The sequence below is a fragment of the Stigmatopora argus genome, chromosome 8 (assembly GCF_051989625.1).
Source record: "Stigmatopora argus isolate UIUO_Sarg chromosome 8, RoL_Sarg_1.0, whole genome shotgun sequence".
NCBI classification, from domain to species: domain Eukaryota; kingdom Metazoa; phylum Chordata; class Actinopteri; order Syngnathiformes; family Syngnathidae; genus Stigmatopora; species Stigmatopora argus.
In genome coordinates this window covers 19,291,565-19,313,578 of record NC_135394.1, presented here as the reverse complement: position 1 = coordinate 19,313,578, position 22,014 = coordinate 19,291,565, and the positions used below count along the sequence as shown (strand labels likewise).

Genomic DNA, 22,014 nt, shown 5'->3' with positions numbered 1-22,014 from the left:
TTTTTTTTAAAAAACCTCCGAATGATTTGCACCGTTTTGTCCGGCAGGTCAGTGACGCACACACGCCATCATCGTGCAATGTAAAAACGTACTTGAGACTGAGACCAGAATTGGAAGTGAATTCCACACGAATAGACTGGATAAGCCTAACTTTTGTCTCAAGTACGCACAGAGAAATGAGATCAGGCATTCAATCCTGAAAAGGAAGATGGATGTGGCCGTCCAGCCGTCCTTCTCCTTGCCTCTTTCATTATTTATTTTGCTGCAGAACACGGCGCGGTGGAGCGTGTGGTCAGAGCGTCGGCCTCACAGCTCCGGGGTCCTGGGTTCAAATCTAGTTTCCATGTTCTCCCTGAGTGGCCTGTGTGGGTTTCCTATGGGTACGCCTCAGTACTCCCACATTCCAAAAATATGCATGCTAGGCTGATTGGACACTCTAAATTGCCTACCCCTAGGTATGGGTCAGGGTGTGAGTGTGCATGCTTGTCCTTTGTCTCCTTGTGCCCTGCGATCGGGTCTAGCCCGGAGACGGCTGGGATGGGCTCCAGCACCCCCCGCGACCCTAATGAGGATAAAGTGCTTCAGAAAATGGGATGAGATGAGATGAGAACATGAAGGGAGCACACTTTTGTCTTCCCGTCGAACGTGAAGGCAGCACAATTTTCTCTTCTCGCGGAACTTGAAGGCAGCACTCTTGTCATCCCGCGGAACATGAAGGAAGCCCAATTTTCCTCTTCTCGCGGAACGTAAAAGGAGCATACTTTTCTCTTCCCACCGAACTTGAAGGCAGCACAAATTTCTCTTCCCGCCGAACCTGAAGGCAGCACAATTTTCTCTTCTAGCAGAACTTAAAGGCAATACACTTTACACTTTTCTCTTCCCACTGAACTTGAAGGCAGCACTCTTGTCATCCCGCGGAACATAAAGGAAGCCCAATTTTCCTCTTCTCGCGGAACTTGAAGGCAGCACATTTTTCCCTTCCCGCGGAACGTGAAGGGAGCACAAAATTCTCTTCCCGCCGGACCTGAAGGCAGCACAATTTTCTCTTCTCGCGGAACTTAAAGGCAGTACAGTACACTTAACACTTTTCTCTTCCCACCGAACTTGAAGGCAGCACTCTTGTCATCCCGCGGAACACGAAAGAAGCCCAATTTTCCTCTTCTCGCGGAACTTGAAGGCAGCACACTTTGGTCTTTCCCGTCGAACGTGAAGGCAGCACACTCGGCTCTCTTCGCTGATTGGGCCGCCCCGCGTCACCACGGCAACGTGCTTTTCGAGAGGGATTTGCTCCAACTCGTTTTTCGAGTCGTCGTCGTCGTTAATCCCAGCTAACGCGCTAACGCGCTAGCATGCTATTGCGCGATGTCTATACGGCGACTCGGTGAGCAATTTGGGGAAAAGCACGCTGAAGTTTCCCAGGGTGGCGCGCGCGACACTTTGGACACGCAATGGCGAGTTGAGGACAAAGTCAGCAACTTGTTGACGCCTACTTTAGCGGCTAGTCCGCTGTCGACAAGTTGACTTCCAGGATTTAGACGAACCCATGAGCCACACGCCCGTTCTGGCCGCCTTGTTCGGCGTGACGGACGACGCCAGACCGCCGTTCGGAGCCGCAGAGTTTATCAAAGGTAAAAACAACAATAACAACAAAAACAAACTCCCCTCGCAATTCAAAAATGGGACGAAAATAGTAGTTGAGGCGACTTTTGTCAGGATTAGCAACTTTTTTTTTAGCAGAACTCACAGGATTAGTACGCGATAAAAGTGGGCAAAGATGCCCCCATCCAAAATTAATGTTAAAAAAAAAACTACAGACGATAACGTTGACGTCGAAAAGGCCTTTTGAAAGCCGCCCCGTTGAGTCCACAGAAGGATCCGAGCGGTTCTGTTGATGAGGACCTTCTCCTTTCTATTGTCAACATTATCTTGAAATGTATCGCGCTCTAATCAATCATCGTCAAATTTGAAAAGGATCACGTCAAACTTGATAACACATCACATGAGAAGAGGTAAGTCATGCCAAGGATCCCATCCAAATGATGACATTGACCCAAAGCGTCAACTCTATGACGTCAAGCTCCAAGCTGGAGGAGAAACCCACAACAGGAGAATTTTCATGGTGAAATGTGTCAGCGTATCCTATTTGACTTCAAAACCGACGACCGTAAAAGCGTGTGAACCCGGATGAACGTTTGATCTCTTGATCGTTCACAATGAAAAGCTGTGTCTTTTGTGGCTTTGGACACCTCGGATCTCGGTTCAGTACAGACGCTTCCCTACTTACGAACGAAGGAGTTAGGTTCCCAGCCATTGTTCATAAGTTGAATTTGTTTGTAAGTTGATTCAGTGCTATATTTTCTATTATAATTTATGTTTAAGGCCTATATAGGTATATTGAAGGTTTATATAAGTGCATTTGTATGTTTAAGGCTTGTATAAGAAACACGCATTGGTTTGTACTGAATTTTTTTTTATTTTATAAAATGGAGAGAATACATACAGTACTGTATACATACATTAGAGAGAGAGAGAGAGAGATTGACTAGAAACTAGCTGAAAGAAGCTATCTAATAACGATTGCACAGTTTTCTTCATTTTTTCATCATAAATGTTGCGCTAGCACTGTATGGCATCATTCAATTGATTTGCAAACTTTGTGCAACGTTCAATATTTGGGTCCTGCTGCTCCATCTTTATGTTTATAAATGGTTTATAAATAGTTGTATTCCCGTGCAACGCTCACCACTTTCTCACGCGCATCAAGCTTCGTTATTATTGCCACTAATTTCAAATGAAATGACTTGCCTCTTCCTTGCACCTCCCTCAACAGAAGCCTTTCGCTTTTCACCAACCATATTCAATAAGCACTACTCGCTCGGAAAAAGGCGCGCAATACAAAATCCAACTGACCAACATTTTTGGACATAAACGCAATTCGCAGACATGTTCGTATGTATCGTTGTTCGTAAGTCGAATGTTCGTAAGTAGGGGAGCGTCTGTATATTGTGTATATGCCGATGCTCCATCTGACGCCTTTTTCTGATCTTTTTGTGCGCCAGAGCGTCTATATTTTGCCACGTTACGAAGCAAACCCAAAAGCACGGCCAACACGCACTACTTCTGCACGGACGACGAGTTGGTCTACGAGAAGTAAGCGTCGGCCTCCCTAAACTTTTATTGTGAAGGACGGCGCGCGCTGACTTCCGCCCCATCCCTTTGCCAGTTTCTACGCAGACTTTGGTCCTCTCAATTTGGCCATGTTGTACCGATACTGTTGCAAACTCAACAAGAAACTCAAGGTGAGTTCCTGCCGCCGCCCTGCCGCGGAATGTCCACCGTCCGCCTCGGCACGCGCCAGAAGGTGACGTGGCGACGACGACGACGACGACGACGACACGCGCCGCGCTCTGCCCGTGTGTCGTCCCTTGTCTCTGATCTTGTCATACGAGCTCAGTCCCGGAACGGATTAAGCTCGTATCTCGAGGTACCACTGTACCAGTATTTGTACGAATGAACGTTCGCCGGAACGTCCATTCGGCGACCTGTCCGTCTGTCAAACGTCCGTCGGGGAAACGTCTTTAGGCCAATCATCCGGTCACGACGTGGGAAGCAACACAGAGTTGATGTTTTGAATCTGGCTGTAAAAAAGAACAAAAAAAAGACAGCATGTATCGGTGTTGCACCTGCCTGCTGCCTGCTTCTTTGCCTATTAACTTTATCCGCTTTGTGTGCGCCCGCCCGCCCGACCGACCGCCTGCAGTCGTTCACCCTGAGTCGCAAGCGCATCGTCCACTACAGCAGCTTCGACCAGAGGAAACGCTCCAATGCGGCCGTGCTCATCGGAGCCTACGCGGTGAGTGAGTGACTGAGTGACTGAGTGACTGGGTGAGTGGGTGAGTGGGTGAGTGGGTGAGTGGGTGAGTGGGTGAGTGGGTGAGTGGGTGAGTGGGTGAGTGGGTGAGTGGGTGAGTGGGTGAGTGGGTGAGTGGGTGAGTGGGTGAGTGGGTGAGTGGGTGAGTGGGTGAGTGGGTGAGTGGGTGAGTGACTGAGTGACTGAGTGACTGAGTGACTGAGTGACTGAGTGACTGAGTGACTGAGTGACTGAGTGACTGAGTGACTGAGTGACTGAGTGACTGAGTGACTGAGTGACTGAGTGACTGAGTGACTGAGTGACTGAGTGACTGAGTGACTGAGTGACTGAGTGACTGAGTGACTGAGTGACTGAGTGACTGAGTGACTGAGTGACTGAGTGGGTGAGTGGGTGAGTGAGTGACTGAGTGACTGAGTGACTGAGTGAGTGAGTGAGTGGGGACGGAATCAGGCACCTCCCTTAACGCGCTCAGCTCAACGCCTTAACCTTGATTTCCAATGTGTTTGTGTGTGTGCGCACGGCAGGTCATCTACTTGAAGAAAACTCCGGAAGAGGCTTACAGAGCTTTGGTGTCGGGATCCAATGCCGCCTACCTGCCGTTCAGGTCAGCGGAAACGCCAAAAAGGGACACGCCAGGGCTTAAGGGTGGCGGGGGCGGTGGCGGTGGCGGTGGCGGTGGCGTTTGGCGGCCGTGTACGCACGTCCCCAAAAATTCCAGGCGGATTTTAGCGCCAGGCTTTTTGGACTTTGCGCCTCCTCATGTCAGCGCAAGGAAGCGCCAATTGGGCACCAGAGCCCGTCGGACGGATCCTTTTGTCTCGCCGTCTGCTCGCTCGCTCGCTCGCTCGCTCGCTCGCTCGCTCGCCCTTCCCGGCCGGCGTTCCATGGTCTGCCCGTGTGTCTGTCCGTGTAGGGACGCGTCCTTTGGGAAGTGCACCTACAACCTGGGCCTTCTGGACTGCCTGCAGGGTGTGGCCAAGGTCAGCCGCCATCCGTATCACGCCGACGTTGGCTCACGTGGCCCCAGTTGACCTTTGTCCTGTCGCAGGCGCTCCAGCACGGCTTCTTCGACTTTGAGTCTTTCGACGTGGACGAGTACGAACATTACGAGGTGAGCCCGGCCGGCCGGCTGCCGCGCTTCGTCCGCCCGTCTTTTTTGGCCTGACCACTTCCCCTTTGTGCAGCGCGTGGAGAATGGCGACCTCAACTGGATTGTTCCGGGAAAGCTTCTGGCGTTTAGCGGCCCTCACCCCAAAAGTAAAATAGAGAACGGTGGGTGCGCTTCGTCCGACCGCTCGCGTCGACTAAGAAAGTGGCCCGAGCCAGCGTTTGAATTGAAGGTCATGGGTTAGGCAGGGCTAGGGAACCTATGGCCCGGGAGCCATATGTGCAACAACTGTGCAATCGTTGTTAGATCGCTTCTTTCGGACACTTTCTAATACATAAAGCTCTCTCTCTCTCTCTCTCTCTATACAGTACTGTACATATTCTCTCCATTTTATTAAATGTTTTTTTTCAGTACAAACCAATGGGTGTTACTTATACAAGCCTTAAACATACAAATGCACTTATATAAACCTTCAATATACTTCTATAGGCCTTAAACATAAATGATAATCCAAAATATAGCACTGAATCAACTTACAAACAAATTCAACTTATGAACAATGGCTCGGAACCTAACTCGTTCGTTCGTAAGTAGGGGAGCGTCAAGTACCTTGGCCGTCCTTTGACCTTTGTCGTGCGGCGTTGTGTGCAGGTTACCCGCTCCACGCGCCCGAGTCCTACTTCCCATACTTCCGGGCGCACGGCGTGGCCGGGGTGGTGCGGCTCAACAGCAAGATCTACGACGCCGGTCGCTTCGCCGCCGCCGGATTCCGTCACTCGGACCTGTTCTTCGTGGACGGCGGCACGCCGAGCGACGTCATCACGCGACGCTTCCTGGCGCTTTGCGACACCACGCCGGGCGCCCTGGCCGTGCACTGCAAAGGTGAGAGAGAGAGATCCAAACGTCCGTCTGTCCGTCTGTCCGTCCGTCCGTCCGTCCGTCCGTCCGTCCGTCCGTCCTAACGCTTCCGCCTCCCTCCCCTCTCTCCAGCCGGTCTGGGCAGGACGGGCACTCTGATTGGCTGCTATCTGATGAAGCATTACCGCTTCAAGGCGCCCGAAGCCATGGCCTGGATCCGGATCTGCAGGCCCGGCTCCGTGATTGGTCCTCAGCAGCACTTCCTGGAAGAGTGAGATAATGTTGCTCCCGCCCAACCACACATCCAAAGCCAATGGGAAGAGTAAGGGGCGATGGACGCTAGCTAAAAGGCGCCATGGTGATCAGGAAATGTAATATACATCTGTACTCTTCATTTGAATTTGATCCTAAAACAGAAAGTCGCAAGGCACCCATCATTGACTTTCCCGGGCCACACAAAATGAGGCGGTGGGCCAGATTTGGCCCCCGGCCCGCCACTTTGACACCTGTGCGTTAACGTATTAAAATGGCTAGGAAATGATGGGAGTCAAGTAGCAATCTTCACCTTAATGCCGGAAGCTTTGATTTGGGGATTCCTACCTGTGGATATTTACCAAAATGATGGCAATCTTTTTGACATGGACATCACAGAAATTGGAATGCACAAAAGTTGTCTATCAATCCTCTGATTTCAAAGAATCCACTTGCGCGTCGTATGGATTGTGTGTGTTTTTTTTTCTCATGAATTTCTTTTGATGCCCAGGAAGCAAACGTGGCTTTGGTCGCTAGGTGACCAGCAGCGCTCCCAGGGGTCAAAGTTCACGTCCGCCGTGGAGGACGACCTGGTGTCTGGCGTGGAGCGCGTGAGCTTGAATGCCGGAGCGCGCCCTTCCTTTGGCGCGCACGAGGTACACGCCCACGCATGCACGCACGGACGCACGGACGGACCCCCTAAGCCAGGGGTGGGCAAGCATTTTGGCACCCCAATAGCATTTTTTGTGTGTGTTTTACCCGATTGACGCAGCGCGACGGGAGCGAGCGCTCGCCTCCGACTCAGGGAGACAAGCTACGAGCGTTGAAAGTGTCCCGCCCCCTCCGGCCCGCCCCCGCCGCCTCCGGCTCCGCCTCCACCTCCGCCTTCAGGTAGGTGGCCAGATCGCTCCCCCAAAAAATCCAATTGGAAGCTTTGTCCATTTGAAATTTGGAAATGTAATATACATCTATACCAGGGGTAGGGAACCTATGGCTCGGGAGCCATATGTGGCTCTTTCCATGGGTGTGTATGGCTCTCCACTAACCTGTGAGGTAAAATATGGAAATCACTGGTGAGAGAGCTGAGTCCCGAACGCACTAATATGAGCGTCACTGTGGCGTTGACACTACCTCTACCACCACTTTAATCATAATTTTGTGTTTTATTACTCTTCTGCATGCATGATCTCATTGATACTGATTTATTAGCATCAGCATAACAATGTTGTCAAAAGAATTCAGAGACTTTTTGTACTTTAAAAGTGGTGAAATGACCAAAAAAACCACTTTTCATGTATTTTTACTTTTCAATTCTGAGAATGGCTCTCAAGAAATAACATTAGAAAATATGAATTGCTTATGACTCTCTCTGTCAAAAAGGTTCCCGACCCCTGATCTATACTCTTCATTTGAATTTGATCCTAAAACAGAAAGTCACAAGGCACTCATCATTGACTTTTCCGGGCCACACAAAATGATGCGGTGGGCCAGATTTGGCCCCCGGGCCGCCACTTTGACACATGTGTTCAAAAGAATTCATGGCCAGGCCTTTAATGTGTCCCGGATGACTGCAGAGAGAAAAAAAGTAAGCCAAGTGTCTCTCTCTCTCTCTCCCCAAGAACGTGGACGGGCACGGACCCCCCCACATGGTCTGGGTCCGGCTTGGTTCCGGCCTTGTCGGCTCCCGCCTCCGGCAAGAGGATGATGGCACGCGGGGCTTCTTCGTCGGCCGGCGGCTCCAGGTGAGTCGCCGGGCGCATTGAACGGCTCCCGACGCTTCTGTATTGTGATGCACGATGGGTGGGTGCCACGGTCTTGAGAACGCACGCCATTGTTTTCAGAAAAACAATATCAAGGCGCTAGCGTTATTTAGTCAACAAAATGCAATAGAATTTCCTTTTTATTACAAAGTAAGAGCTCTTCTACGGTATTGAAACGCTGTCTTACTTTTGGAAGAAATTCTATAGCGCGCCGTTGTCAAAGTGGTGGCCCGGGGGCCAAATCTGGCCCGCCGCCTCATTTTGTGTGGCCCGGGAAAGAAAATGATGAGTGCCTTGTGACTTTCTGTTTTAGGATCAAATTCAAATGATATATATAGATGTATATTATATTTCCTTATTTTCCCCCTTTTTAAATCAATAACTGCAATTTTTTAATGCATTTTTTCTGTGTTTTTAGTTCAAAAATCATTTAGTAAAATCTAAAAATACCTAAAAAATATATTCTATTTTCCACTTTAATATGGAACATAATGATTACAAGAGATTTTCCCTTTCTAAGAAAAAAAGCTCAAATAAACATTGTTTTAGATCTATAAAAAATGGAAAGTAAATGATGAGTGCCTTGTGACTTTCTGTTTTAGGATCAAATTCAAATGAAGAGAATAGATGTATATTACATTTCCTGATTTCCCCCTTTTTAAATCAATCATTGTCATTTTTTAATCCATTTTTTCGGTGTTTTTAGTTCAAAAATCATTTTGTCAAATCTAAAAATGTATTTCAAAAAAGCTAAAATAAACAGTGTTTTAGAACTATAAAAAAACTGAATATTCAGGGCTTTTAATCCAGTTCTTTTAATCCATTTATTAAAAAAAAAATCGAAATATTCTATCTAAAATGGTCCGGCCCACGTGAAATGGAGTTGACGTTAAAGCGGCCCGCCAAGCAACTGGATTGTGACACCCTTGCTTTTAGCGCAAGACCTCCTCACAGGCTGAATTCCACCAAATGTCAGATGACCGCTGATTGCCACTCAAAGCAGAAGTGGAAAGCGTGCCCATGCAGAAATGGCCTTTTCTAGTTTTGTCAGTGAAATATGGGATTGCCATCGTGCCTCGTGAGATGAAGACTTGTGAGGTCTTTGGAGTGCTACGCCCATCTGGCAAAAGGCTCCCGTTTCCCTGGGCCTGCCTTCCGACTGACTCTTTTTCCATTTTCTGACCTTCCAGTCGCTTCAGTCTGAACTGGACCGCTTCTCGAAAGTCCAACGCACCCTGAGGGAAAGAAAATGAGGGGACGAGGACCGTCGACGCACGTCACGGGCTCAAAGTTGATCCTTGACGAGCGCCAACCCAAGGATCAAAACCGTGGGGAAAGTATTTTTGGACGGCGCCGCTGAGGGATCCCTCCTTCTACCTCCTTCTACCTCCTTCTACCTCTTCCATCCTCTTCGTTTTAGTCAGCATTTTGAGCACAAGACCAAAGGACAGCCTCAGTCAAGTGGACAGAGATAACCGTCAAAGCTATTTGATGGTCAGATACTCGCCCTGTGTCAGAAAATGATGAGCAGGCGCTTGCCGCATAGAAGCAACCCTTCACCACTTTCACCACCTTCACCACTATGACCCCACTGATCGCTGAAAGTTTATTTTTTCAGTGTGTCTGAATCATTTATATTTTATTGGAAGAAATAAACGTATTTTTTACTATGATGCCTATCGTGATTCAAATTGAGGCTCGGCCTATCGTGGAAAAAGGTCAACAAATGGAATAGGAGTGCTTTGAAGTGAGGCCTGCCTGTGGGGGCCCCCGAGGAGAAAGGGCTCCCTCTGTTGGCGGCCGAGTTAATGCCACCCCCTGGTGGTGTCCTGAGTGCGGTGGTGGCAATGTCTCCCTCTGTTGTTGGTCTCCCAGTACTGCAGTTTGGGGCATATGGGCAGAAAGCAGGATGGCCCAAGCAGGCCATCCAATAACTTGAGAACGAGAGGTCGTAGCTCAATGCTAATGTTGTTTTTGGATCTCAATGAGTCTTTCCACATTTTAAAATGGCGTATGTAGTTAAGGAAAGTTCCATCCTATATACGTACGTACAGCCCACGATTCCAATGGTCACCAACCTCCCATACTAATCATATTCCCAAATGTATAAAATCAGTGCATAATAGTAGTTCCATTATTTATACCTCCTTTAGTTACTTTTCCTTCAATATTTTTCATTGAACCCCTTGGGATTTAAAGTGTCCATCTTTATTTTGAATCCAGCTCATCTCTACTTTGAACTCTCTGACTCCTAGTCCAATTGAAATGCTTGAATCCACATTTGTCAAAATGTTAATCAAGGCTTGTAGGTTTATTAACTTCCTTAATGCTCTTGGATTTTAGCTGACCTCTGCATATCTTCCCGTGTCGCTTCCTCTCGATGTCTGGGCAATTTTTGCATCACTTCCTGTTCTTTTGGGCTGACTTCCTGCTTCCTGTTGATTGTTGTCAAGTCATGGCTTATTTTGCAAGCCATTCTTAAGAGATTAACTTGACCCATGTGGTACCAGATTGCTAGCGGTACCAAGTCCTTTGGGCGCCACGAAATGCCTACGGGTGTGTCGCCATGGCAACATTTGGTCCAATGAGCGACCTGTCCCGATCCCATCAGACTCCTCCCCCGCGGCAGGTGCGCGGCAAGGATTTAATGTTTCCCTGTTGGTGGCCGCCAAGTGGGTCAGTCGCTGGTCTCCCCGCGAGGACATGGGCCTGCTCAGCTTCCTGTCGGCGGCCAAAGAACGCGCCGAGAGGTTCCTCAACGAGAAGAACCTGCTCACCGACTTCCTGGGGAATGTGGAGGAGAAGACCGGGATCAAGAAGAAGATCCTCGCTTTAGGTACGGCAAAGTTTGCGTGGGCGTGCGTGGGCGTGCGTGGGCGCCGAGGGCGCAAGAGGATTGCCTTAATCTTCTGAAGACTAACCACGTGACACCATCATCTCATAAGCTAACGTTGCTAATACGATAATGAGCTGCTAAATTGTGCAGGTTTATAATTGATGGTGGCCGTGCTAATCCGCTTTAGCTGGAAAGCTAGTGAGAATGCTAAGATAATTCGTCCATTTTTTAAATGACAAATCCAGTGATGTTTATTTCATTTGTAATTTTTTTGTTTTGTTTTATTTCCCGACCCTTTAGGCGCCGTCTCTGTGACGGGTTTCTACCTGGTCTACGGTTACGGCGCCTCGCTGCTCTGCAACCTCATCGGCTTCGTCTACCCGGCGTATTACTCGTGAGTTCCGCGCCCTCCTTGGATTGAGGATCTCAAAAGAAAGTATCCTTTGCTATCCACATTCCATTGGCCGCTCGCCCTACCCAATGGGACGTCTGATAGCGTCCCGGCCGACCGAGACTGACGCGCTTTCGTTTCAGAGTGAAAGCCATCGAGAGTAGCAACAAAGAAGACGACACCAAATGGCTGACCTACTGGGTGGTCTACGGAGTGTTCAGTCTGGGAGAGTTCTTCTCGGACATTTTCCTCTACTGGTTTCCCTTCTACTACGCCTTCAAGGTGACCGGAGTCACGTCTCGGCGGCTCGGCCGGGTCTCGAACCCGCGGTAACGTTCTTCCGCTCTGCCCCTGGACCACAGTGCATGTTCCTGTTGTGGTGCATGGCTCCCGTGGCGTGGAACGGATCGCAGGTCCTCTACGACCGGGTGGTCCGCCCCCTTTTCCTGCGCCACGAAGCCACCGTGGACAACATGGTCAGCGACCTCAGCGGCAAGGCCATGAGCGCGGCGGAGAACCTCACCAGAGAAGGTATTAGACCAGGGGTGGGCAAACTATTCCACACGGTGGGCCGCAGTGGGTGCAGGTTTTCATTTCAACCCATTGAGAGGGCACCTTTTCACCAATCCAGTGTCCTACAAGGGCAATCAGTGGATTGCAGTCAGGTGCTTCTTGTTTTCTGCAGGAATCTCATTGGTTAAACTGTCTGTGCCATATCGGTTGGAACAAAAACCTGCACCCACACCGGCCCTCGAGGACCGGTTTGCCCATGCCTGTACTAGACCCAAGCGGGTCAGACCACGTGGGTCCAGAGTCCCCGGAGTACCAGCGAAACCAACGAACGAACAAACGAACGAACCAACGAACCAACGAACGAACCAACAAACGAAAGTTATATTTGTTACATCCGTGTGCGCAATTGACTTGATAGCAAATGAAAAGCTACGGCCAATGATACGAGAGTTGGTGTCATTTCTACACATCGGCATTTTATGGTCTGCTTTTCCCAAAAGTAGTTGTCCATTTCATTGTTTTGTCTTCTCTTCAGTTCTGTCCAATCTGGTGAAGAACAAAGCTCTGGTGTCGCCCGAAACTAAAAGTCTGCCGAGTACGAGTACGAGCGGAGAAACTTCTGGCGGGAAACAAAAGGCGTTGGAGGAGCCAGAGGTACGTCCGTAGGGTCCAAAGTTGTCCCCGAGTCAGCGTTCTGATTCCTTTGAATTATTCCCGCAGCCCCGTCGACCTTTCCTGGGTTAAGCGGCAGGTGAGCCCTAAACTTCCTGTAGCGATTCACCGAGCCGCGTGCTAGCTAGCTAGCTAGATTGTCACGTCATGTACAAGGGTTAGCGTTAGTGTTGCGCCGATACAGCGCTAAAATTAGATCGTGGGCAATTACTGAGAAATAACGTAGGAATTGTGCGCCATATTTACTTTTCAAGATGCAGTTTTCTCACAGGGCCGTTCGCCCTACCCAAGATGGCCGCCGGCGACCCACGCCGCAGTTGGATCTGGATGTTTTTCCAGTGTATTTTTCCATTGTTTTTTTTTTGTTTTGTTTTGTTTGTCTTTTAGTTTGTAAAAATAAGTCAACAAGTGAAGTCTTTAAAAAATATTAAGATCCTTAACTGTTTTTTATTCACATTTTTTTTAATGTATGCATTCATTTATCCAGCCATGACGACGATTCCTGGAAATTTCGAATCACTTTTTAATCCCCAAATGAGCTGAATAAAAAAAAGTCTGTTTCATTTTCTCTCTCTCTATGAATGAATGAATGAATGAATGAATGAATGAATGAATGAATGAATGAATGAACGAATGAATGAATGAATGAATAAATAAAAAAACAAAACTATAGGTTGGACAAATGTTTACCAGAGAGGGGCCTTCATTTTCCGCAAGACTTACAAAATAAGAGCATGAGATATGCACTATTTGGGTTTCTTTTGTTTTGTAAAGCCGGGACCGGATGTGCACGCTGTCCTTTTCCGGCGACGTTGTGTCTGATCACAAAACGAGCACGCAGAGAAGGGATAATAAACTTCCCCACACGGCAACATGAGCCCGACAGGTGAGTAACAAACGTTCTTTTTGTAGTAATTCCAACCTTGCTCTTCAACTTTCTAAGCTTGACGTGGTCAATTCCGAAGTTTTCGAGCGCGGATATAATGCCGGTTAGCCGGCGAGCTAGTTGCTAGGGCTAGCTATCCCAATGCGCAAAGTGGGAGGAAACTGTGGAGCTAGCTTTAATCTTCTCGGGGCTAACGTTTGACGCACTGTTAGTAGTCCCACACAAATAAATAAAATACGAAGATGGGAATAAAGTTATTCATGTGATATTACGGGGTTAAAGTCGTAATAACGGAAAATTCAAGTCGTAATTCTATTTAAAAGCACCTAATGTTAGCCAAATGTACGCAACATTGCCAGAAAACAAGGCGAAAATAAAGAAGCTTCCACAATTTGCCTTCAAATGATCAGAAAGCGATCCAAAATCAGAAAGAATCAAAAGTAAACAACAGGAAATGACGCCAGGAGGTTGTCCAAAAGGTTGACGTTCATTTGTGCCCCCCAAAGGAAGTATCTTGTTGAAAATGGCTCACTTTATTTTATTGTAGTCACTTCCTATTGACCATAAACAGGAAGTCAAATGTGCTAAGATCCCAAATTGACTACATTTTTGAAATGCCCCACAGTCAACGGCTTGACGAGAAAGAGGTGGGATGAATAAATTTGAATGTAATCCATTTATTTGTTTTCAGGTGAGGCGCCGTTGGGCGTCGTGTGCCCGACCAACCGCCTGCGATGGGACCTGAGCGCCGAGCAGATCGGCAAGATGGCCGAGCGGCTGATGGCCGACACCATGAAGGTGTACGACGCGGTGGGCGCGCTGGACCTCGGCGCCGTCACTTTCCAGAACACCGTCAAGGCGCTGGCCGACGTGGAAGTGGACTACACCGGTAGGTGACCCCTTGGCCTCCAAAGTTGACAAATGACAAAATCGAGACAAAAAAAAAGTTTATTCCCCCATATGTATCATAAGCTACCGTCTATTCGTTTTCAATGGCATACAAAACATTTTTTAAACCCTCTCAAATTGCACCAAAGTCAACATGTAGTAACTGTAAATATCGAAAGGGACTGATTGAGAAATCCCTCAAAATCAAAGAGCGAAAGAAGCTGAAAGCCAATAGGAAGTCACCCAAAATTGTCAGTAAGGAAACCAAGGGTGTCAGACTCGGGTTGGTTCGTGGGCGGGCCGCATTAACGTCAACTCCATTTCATGTGGGCCGGACCATTTTAGATATAATATTTAGATTTTTATTTTCATAAATGGATTAAAAGAACTGGATCAAAAGCCCTAACTATTCCATTTTTATAGATCTAAAACAATGTTTATTTTAGCTTTTTTTTCTTAGTAAAAGAAAATCTCTTTTAGAAAACAGAAAATATTTTTAGATTTTACGAAATGATTTTTGAACTAAAAACACAGAAAAAAATGATTAAAAAATGACAATTCTTGATTTAAAAGGGGGAACATCAGAAAATATAATATACATCTATAATCATTTGAATTTGATCCTAAAACAGAGAGTCAGCACTCATGATTGACTTTCTCGGGCCGCACAAAATGATGCGGCGGGCCAGATTTGGCCCCCGGGCCGCCACTTTGACACCTGTGACGTAAACAATGCCTGAAAATGGATAGGAAATGACACGTACATGCCCCAGAATCAACAGAAAGTGATCTGCCAAATCCCCTTAATACAGAAAATACCCCCAAATCCATGGGCAGTCACTGGAAGTGACCCAAAAAGTGTCCCGGAATTGACAGGAAGGCAAATGACGGCTTGCCTCCGGAACCTTCCGAGCGCCACGTCAATGTAAAGCCACCGCCCCGGTGGCTCTTTTGTCCGCCGTTGTGGGGCCGCGGCAAAACGCCGAGTCGGCGTTTGCCGCGCCAGAGCTTTGGACAAAAAGAACCCCGCCACAATAAAGCTCTCCTGGAATCCCTAACCCACGCGCTCATATACAATAGGTTTCACCGCTACGATCTCATTGGCTTCCGTTGACAGCGATGCTCATCCAATCCATGAAAATCATTGGACAATGCAGGATTTTTAGAAAAAGAAAAAAAAAAGATGACTTTTAGATATGCTGTTACTTTATTCCGTCTCTGACATTCCCCAAAACCCAGCCGTTAAAAATGGAACAATTTATCGCTTCTTCAAATGAGCCGCTCCGTTGACTTGAATGGCTTTTTTTTTTTTTAACAACACTGACACAATATGGCCGACAAGGGCTAACACTGATTCCACATCCAGCTCTATAAACATCCTATCTATGCGTCATTGTCAATTTTTACAAGGCCAAAACCATTTAGTCATCCCTCGATGATCGATTCTTCACTTCTCGCAAATTCAGCACTTTGCGATTTTTTTTTTTCTCCCCGTTATTATTAAACTTTTTTTTTTTAAAGTTCATAAAAATGTGTCAATCCACGCTGAATCTCGTAAGCGGAAGACTCTTTTGCTACTCGGACCGAAGAAGAAAAATAGTTATAATAGGGGTGACCCTACATGAACCACGGTATTCCAGGGATTACTGTAACTATAATCTCCTGCTCGTTTTTTAATAAATGTATTAACCCAAGGGTGTCAGTTGGTTCGCGGGCCGCATTAATGTCATGTGGGCCGGACCATTTTAGATATAGTATTTAGATATATTTTTTTATAAATGGATTAAAAGAACTGGATCAAAAGTCCTGAATATTCCGTTTTTTATAGATCTAAAAAAAAAAATGTTTATTTGAGCTTTTTTTCTTAGTAAGGGAAAATATATTTTAATCATTATCTTCCATATTAAAGTGGAAAATAGAATATATTTTTAGATTTTACAAAATGATTTTTGAACTAAAACCATGGATGAAAAAAATTGCAATTATTGATTTAAAAGGGGGAAATCAGGAAATATATTTAGATTTCTTTTTTTATAAATGGATTAAAAGCCCTCAATATTCCGTTTTTTATAGATCTAAAACCATATTTATTTTAGCTTTTTTTAAATATATTTTTTGATTTTACAAAATGATTTTTGGACTAAAAACAGAAAAAATGGATTAAAAAATGACAATTATTGATTTGAAAGGGAAAATTAGGAAATTTAATATACATCTATAATCTTCATTTTAATTTGATCCTAAAACACAAAGTTGCCACTCATGATTGACTTTCCCGGGCCACACAATATGATGCTGCGGGCCAGATTTAGCCCCCGGGCCGCCACTTTCACACCAGTGTATTAATCTATGGTTGATAAAGTAGACTCTTTTTTTTGGGTCCTTTGCCCAGTGGAGCGAAACGTCCTGGACTTCCCTCAGCACGTCTCTCCGTGCAAAGAAGTGCGAGCGGCCAGCACGGAAGCCGACAAGCGTTTGTCCGAGTTCGACGTGGAGATGAGCATGAGGGAGGACGTCTACCTGCGCATCGTCGCCTTGCAGGTTTTTCCCCGTCCGTCTTCTTCTCGCCTGGCCTCCCCGTGGCTCTCCCCGTCAATCACTTCCCGTCCGCTTTGGACGCCGCCCCTCCCCGTCAGAAGGAGACGGACGGCGCCGACCTGCCGGCCGAGTCCCGGCGCTACATGGAGCGCCTCCTGAAGTTGGGTCAGAGGAACGGCCTCCATCTTTCCAAGGAAAAGCAAGAGGTGAGTGTGAAGAGCTTGGACGGACGGACGGACGGCCGGCGGCCCAACGCGGCTTTGTGTGCCTTCAGGAGATCAAGAGCATCAAGAAGACATTGAGCAACTTGTGCATCGACTTCAACAAGAACTTGAACGAGGACACCACCAGTCTGAGCTTCAGCCGGGAGGAACTGGGTAGGCGCCAATGTTCCCTCTCATTTTTCGTTGATCTGGGCAGAAAGACAAGCTCCCTGAGCGCACCGAGTACCAGTGTGAGCCACAGACATCATCGCTACTCGAATGATTCGCCTAAAGACGTTTCGCCGACGGACGTTTGACAGACGGGCAGGTCGCCCAATGGATGTTCGGCCGAACGGAGGTTTCGCCGAAACGGGATTCGCGCGCTCGCCCCAGCCCCGGATCGTGTGTGTACAAGTTTTTCAACCTTGGCCCGCGGGCCATATACGGCCCGTTAGGATTTTTAATCCGGCCCGCCGCCGGCGTTGTCCAAATTATAGTAAAAATCAATGTTAGTCTACCATCAATGGCAGCCCGGGAATAAGCACTCTTGGGCAGAACCGAGCCGTAAAATGACAGCCATCGGGTCAAATCCATCCTAAAACAGCATTTAATGATTAAATACAAATACTGGAGCTCTTTGGACATTAGAACCGAGCCCAGGGAAGTGAATTCCTCGGTAAAATGTCGCGATGGAGGCAAAAAAACGACTATATACGTCCATTCGCCAAACGGCTCAAAATGCTCTCAAATTCGGTCAAATCCAGCCAAAAACAGCGTTTAATGATTAAATACTAGTATTTGTATTTAATCATTAAACTAACAAATACTAGTATTTGTATTTGATCATTAAACGCTGTTTGAACGAACGTTCATTCGGAGACCTGTCCGTCTGTCAAACGTCCGTCGGCGAAACGTCTTTAGGCGAATCATCCGGTCACGACATCATCATTGCTCGCTATGGCCACACACCAGTATCACACCTGCCACAAGCAGGTGCATGTCAATGTTCCCTCGAATTTTTCATGTAAAACATGCTGTAAAACACGAAAAACATAAGAGTGGACAGAGCTACTGCCACTGGCTGCCGCTTAAACGGCGCCATCATGGGGAAAGGGGTAAAAAATGGATTTTATTTACTGTGCGGCGTATGATTGCTGCTGCGCAGAGAAGACGAGAGTAGTGCGCAATTGCGCACGCACGCGCGCAGCTTAGAGGGAACATTGGTAAGCGCCGTCTCCTTCTGGCCTTCATTCTTCTCCTCGTCCTCGTCCTCTGCTCTGGCCAGGCGGCTTGCCCGAAGACTTCCTGAGCTCGCTGGACAAAGACGGCGAGGAGCTGAAAGTCACCCTGAAGTACCCTCACTACTTCCCCACCATGAAGAAATGCTTTGTGCCGGAAACCCGAAAGAAGCTGGAGTTGGCCTTCAACTCTCGTTGCAAGGAGGTGCTGCCTCTTCCTCGACGGCTGGCTCTCCTCCTCCTCTGCCTTTCTGCACTTCACCTCCTCCTTCTCCTTCCCTCCCTTCCGCGCGCAGGAGAACTCGGCCATCTTGAAGGAGATGGTGGAACTGCGAGCGCGGAAGTGTTCTCTGCTGGGCTTCGGCACCCACGCCGATTTTGTCCTGGAGATGAACATGGCCAAGTCTGCCAAGCAGGTGGCCGCCTTCCTGGGTGAGGACTCGCCGTCCGTCCCGTCCCGTCCCGGAGCTTTCCTCCTCGCCGTGGCGTTCCATCCCGGAGCTTCTTGTTCTTCTGCGTCTCCTCAGAGGAACTGTCCTGCAAGCTGAAGCCGCTGGGCGAGCAAGAGCGCTCGCTCCTCCTCAAGCTGAAGGAGGAGGAGTGCCAGAAGAGAGCTCTGCCCTTCGACGGACAACTCCACGCCTGGGACACGCGCTACTTCATGACGCAGGTGAGCCCCAGCTTCGAAACGGGGTGGTCTACCGGGATTGACCCGGGGCCAAACGCCAGCGACCCGTGAGAAAATTCCATCAATCATCTAATCCGGTGGTTCTTAACCTGGCTTGGATGGAACCAATTTTAGGGGAGTCGGTCCTATTATTTTGTTGCTTAGCTCCAACCAGGTTAAGAAGCACCGATGTAATCACTGCTCATGAAAATGAAATGTCCCCTCAAATGCTAACGCTAACGAGCTCAAAGGAATAATGCCAACACAAGCGGCGTCATTCAGAGGATCTTTCTTGCTTTTCCTTTGGCGGCGTCAGGTGGAGGAGACGCAATTCGCCGTGGACCAGAACCTCCTGAAGGAGTACTTCCCCATGGACGTGGTGACCCAGGGTCTCCTGGACATCTACCAGGAGCTCCTGGGCCTGAGCTTCCAGCTGCTGGACGACGCCCCCACGTGGCACCCCGACGTCAAGGTCTACTCGGTGAAGGACGCGGACCAGGGATGGGCCGTGGGACAGTTCTACCTGGACCTTTACCCCAGGTGAGCACGGCGCCGTCATCCACGCGGTACACGGTCGATTGGTCACCGGTCTTTAGGTCGCCCGGAAGGTTATTGATAATGACCATTTAAATGGTTGCTCAAATTCCCTAAATACAAACTGCAAATGACTATTTAGTCATACTTAATGCCCTATTCATTATTAGACTAAAGAAAAGCTCCCAACTTTGATTGTTTTTTGTTGGAGAACTTGTTAAGACCCTGACTGAACTGACGTGGCTTCTTAAAGGGACAGCAACGCAGGTACATACAAACTCTTGTACACTCACACGTCGGCTCAGTGAAACGGCTCATGGCCATTGTTGCCTTTTATTCATGCGTACACCGTGTTGTCGCCGGTCTTTCAGTCGCCCGTTGTCGCGGTCCGGGCGACCAAAAGACCGGCGACCAATCGACCGCACACGATATGGAGGAAGGGAGCCAAGCAGCCCTCCCCGCTCCCCGCTCCCCGCTCGCTCACCGTCGCACTCCCGGCAGGGAGGGCAAGTACGGCCACGCGGCGTGCTTCGGCCTCCAGCCCGGCTGCCTGCTGAGCGACGGGCGGCGCCAGGCGTCGGTGGCCGCCATGGTGGCCAACTTCAGCAAGCCCACGGCGGCCGCGCCCTCGCTGCTGCAGCACGACGAGGTGGAGACCTACTTCCACGAGTTTGGACACGTCATGCATCAACTCTGCGCGCAGGTCAGGCGGGCTCGGCGCCACTCCGAGCGGGGCCGGCTCGCCGACGACCCGTCCCTTTTGGCGTCTTGCAGGCGGACTACGCCATGTTCAGCGGCACCCACGTGGAGCGGGACTTTGTGGAGGCGCCGTCGCAGATGTTGGAGAACTGGGTGTGGGAGAAGGAACCCCTGCGCAGGATGTCCAAACACTACCAGAGCGGACGGCCCATCCCGGAAGAGCTCCTGGAGAAGCTCATCAAGTCTCGGCTGGCTAACACGGGTGAGTCGGCCGGCAAAACCTGCTTCCTTTGCTAGCCGGAGCTAGCGCTGAGGCTAACGCCACCTTTTTTGCAGGGCTCTTCAACCTGAGGCAGATCGTTCTGGCCAAGGTGGACCAGGCGCTGCACACCCGCGGCGGCCTGGACCCGGCCGAGGAGTACGCGCGACTCTGCCGGGAGATCTTGGGGATTCCCGCTTCTCCAGGTTAGCGCTCCGGTCCGAGGGCGGCCCGACACGCCGCTACTACCACCACCACCACCACCACCACCGCTCCCTCCGCAGGCACCAACATGCCGGCCACTTTCGGCCACCTGTCGGACGGTTACGACGCGCAGTACTACGGCTACCTGTGGAGCGAGGTCTTCTCCATGGACATGTTCTACGCCCGCTTCAAGCGAGAAGGGATCATGAACCCCAAGGTCAGTGAGACCGTATTTTAGCGACTCGGAGGCAGGGAAATTGAAAGCCACCCCTCCCTCCCTCCCTCGGTCGGTCGGTCGGTCAGCTCGGCTCGAATTGACCCGCCTCCGTGACTTGCGCGCAGGTGGGCCTGGACTACAGGAAGTGCATCCTGGCCCCCGGCGGCTCGGTGGACGCGGCGGACATGCTGAGGAAATTTCTCGGGCGCGAACCCGAGCAAGAAGCCTTCCTGGTCAGCAAGGGACTGGCCTCGGAACTGCCGGCCGGAACGCCCTGCCCCTGCTGAGACCCAAACGGGATCCACGCTAGAGCTAAGATTGACTCATTAAAAAGTCCTTTCACTGCACATCCCTTTGGGTTTTTGTTTTTCCTTCTTGATTCCCGATCGGCATTAGAAAAAGTTCTTCCTTTACAGGAGATTCATTTGGATCCATTTAAGGCAGGGGTGGCCAAGGGTACTCGGACGATTCGCCGACGGACAGTTCGCCGAACGGACGTTTCGCCGAAACGCTCGCCCCGCCCCCGGATCGTGTGTGTACAAGTTTTTCAACCTCGGCCCGCGGGCCATATAAGGCCCAATGCAGATAACATTCATTTAGGAATAACAAGGGCATGTACTGCCCTCCGCTGGACATATTTCTAAATACAAGTACGTACTGCTCTACAATGTGCTGCCAATTTTTTATATTTTTTTATTTTAAGTAGTAGCCATTTGGACACGCAATGTAATTGATCAAAGCTGGGGATTGATGTCTGACACTGACAAAAAACAACACTAGAAGACTTATGTGAAATTCTAGAGAACAATACCTGAAAATGCCATGGAACACATTTACTTCTAGTTTAATTTTAAATGATTTACCATTATTTTAGGAAATATAGTATATTCCAAATGATTTGCTGAGAACCTTCATTCAAAGATTAATCTCAACGTTTTCTATGCTGGTGTAAGTTTTCTGGAGTAGGATTTCTGGATTTACAATTTCATTACAGTAGTACTTACTGTTACTACTACTTTATTTTTCTCTATTTCTTCAGTCACGTACTGTTCTGCGTAGGATAAAATAAAAAATATCAAAAATTGGCAGCGCATTGTAGTACATACTTGTATTTATAAATATGTCCAGCAGGGGGCAGTACATGCCCTTGTTATTTCTAAATGAATGTTTATCTGTAACGGGCCGAGGTTGAAAAACATGTACACACGATCCGGCGGCGAGGCGAGCGTCTCGGCGAAACGTCCGTTCGGCGAACTGTCCGTCGGCGAAACGTCCGTCGGCGAACCGTCCGTCGGCGAACCGTCTTTCGGCGAATCGCCCGGTCATGGTGGCCAAGTCTGGTCCTGGAGGGCCCCTGTATGTCATCCAGTCTGTTTTTCATAGCTCCCTCCCTCCACTGACACACCTGAATCAAATCATG

The 22,014-nt window shown here is 48.8% G+C and overlaps 3 protein-coding genes across 3 annotated transcripts; all 3 read left to right on the top strand.

The window, feature by feature from the left end:
• Positions 1-1,245: 1,245 nt before the first annotated feature.
• On the top strand, positions 1,246-9,522 carry cdc14ab (cell division cycle 14Ab). The gene is made up of 14 exons (XM_077606844.1): positions 1,246-1,628; positions 3,060-3,150; positions 3,224-3,299; positions 3,761-3,853; positions 4,396-4,475; positions 4,785-4,851; positions 4,920-4,982; positions 5,056-5,143; positions 5,631-5,861; positions 5,970-6,108; positions 6,601-6,745; positions 6,862-6,980; positions 7,709-7,831; positions 9,040-9,522. The coding sequence occupies exons 1-14, from the start codon at positions 1,544-1,546 to the stop codon at positions 9,086-9,088; spliced, it is 1,449 nt and encodes a 482-aa protein (XP_077462970.1). The 5' UTR covers positions 1,246-1,543; the 3' UTR covers positions 9,089-9,522.
• Positions 9,523-10,477: 955 nt separating this feature from the next.
• On the top strand, positions 10,478-12,824 carry LOC144078617 (receptor expression-enhancing protein 6-like). Its single transcript, XM_077606846.1, has 7 exons — positions 10,478-10,685; positions 10,986-11,079; positions 11,220-11,358; positions 11,439-11,607; positions 12,125-12,243; positions 12,310-12,340; positions 12,516-12,824. The coding sequence occupies exons 1-6, from the start codon at positions 10,553-10,555 to the stop codon at positions 12,331-12,333; spliced, it is 678 nt and encodes a 225-aa protein (XP_077462972.1). The 5' UTR covers positions 10,478-10,552; the 3' UTR covers positions 12,334-12,340; positions 12,516-12,824.
• A 211-nt stretch (positions 12,825-13,035) lies between these two features.
• Positions 13,036-20,941, top strand: thop1 (thimet oligopeptidase 1). The gene is made up of 14 exons (XM_077606843.1): positions 13,036-13,147; positions 13,839-14,036; positions 16,428-16,576; positions 16,672-16,779; positions 16,848-16,950; positions 18,062-18,219; positions 18,311-18,446; positions 18,542-18,684; positions 18,998-19,221; positions 19,717-19,918; positions 19,990-20,176; positions 20,251-20,379; positions 20,458-20,594; positions 20,720-20,941. Exons 1-14 carry the CDS (start codon positions 13,135-13,137, stop codon positions 20,879-20,881), a joined length of 2,049 nt encoding a protein of 682 aa, XP_077462969.1. The 5' UTR covers positions 13,036-13,134; the 3' UTR covers positions 20,882-20,941.
• Positions 20,942-22,014: the final 1,073 nt, after the last annotated feature.

What these genes read in the sequence shown, in the direction of transcription:
- cdc14ab (XM_077606844.1), top strand. Translation starts at nt 1,544, where the DNA reads ATGAGCCACACGCCCGTTCTGGCCGCCTTGTTCGGCGTGACGGACGAC. An exon ending in TGCTCATCGGAGCCTACGCG is followed by an intron (nt 3,854 to 4,395) that starts GTGAGTGAGTGA and finishes TGCGCACGGCAG; the next exon opens with GTCATCTACTTGAAGAAAAC. An exon ending in CAGCAGCACTTCCTGGAAGA is followed by an intron (nt 6,109 to 6,600) that starts GTGAGATAATGT and finishes TTTGATGCCCAG; the next exon opens with GAAGCAAACGTGGCTTTGGT.
- LOC144078617 (XM_077606846.1), top strand. Translation starts at nt 10,553, where the DNA reads ATGGGCCTGCTCAGCTTCCTGTCGGCGGCCAAAGAACGCGCCGAGAGG. An exon ending in GAAGAAGATCCTCGCTTTAG is followed by an intron (nt 10,686 to 10,985) that starts GTACGGCAAAGT and finishes CCGACCCTTTAG; the next exon opens with GCGCCGTCTCTGTGACGGGT. An exon ending in GGAGAACCTCACCAGAGAAG is followed by an intron (nt 11,608 to 12,124) that starts GTATTAGACCAG and finishes TCTTCTCTTCAG; the next exon opens with TTCTGTCCAATCTGGTGAAG.
- thop1 (XM_077606843.1), top strand. An exon ending in TGCGCATCGTCGCCTTGCAG is followed by an intron (nt 16,577 to 16,671) that starts GTTTTTCCCCGT and finishes CCTCCCCGTCAG; the next exon opens with AAGGAGACGGACGGCGCCGA. An exon ending in AAGGGATCATGAACCCCAAG is followed by an intron (nt 20,595 to 20,719) that starts GTCAGTGAGACC and finishes ACTTGCGCGCAG; the next exon opens with GTGGGCCTGGACTACAGGAA.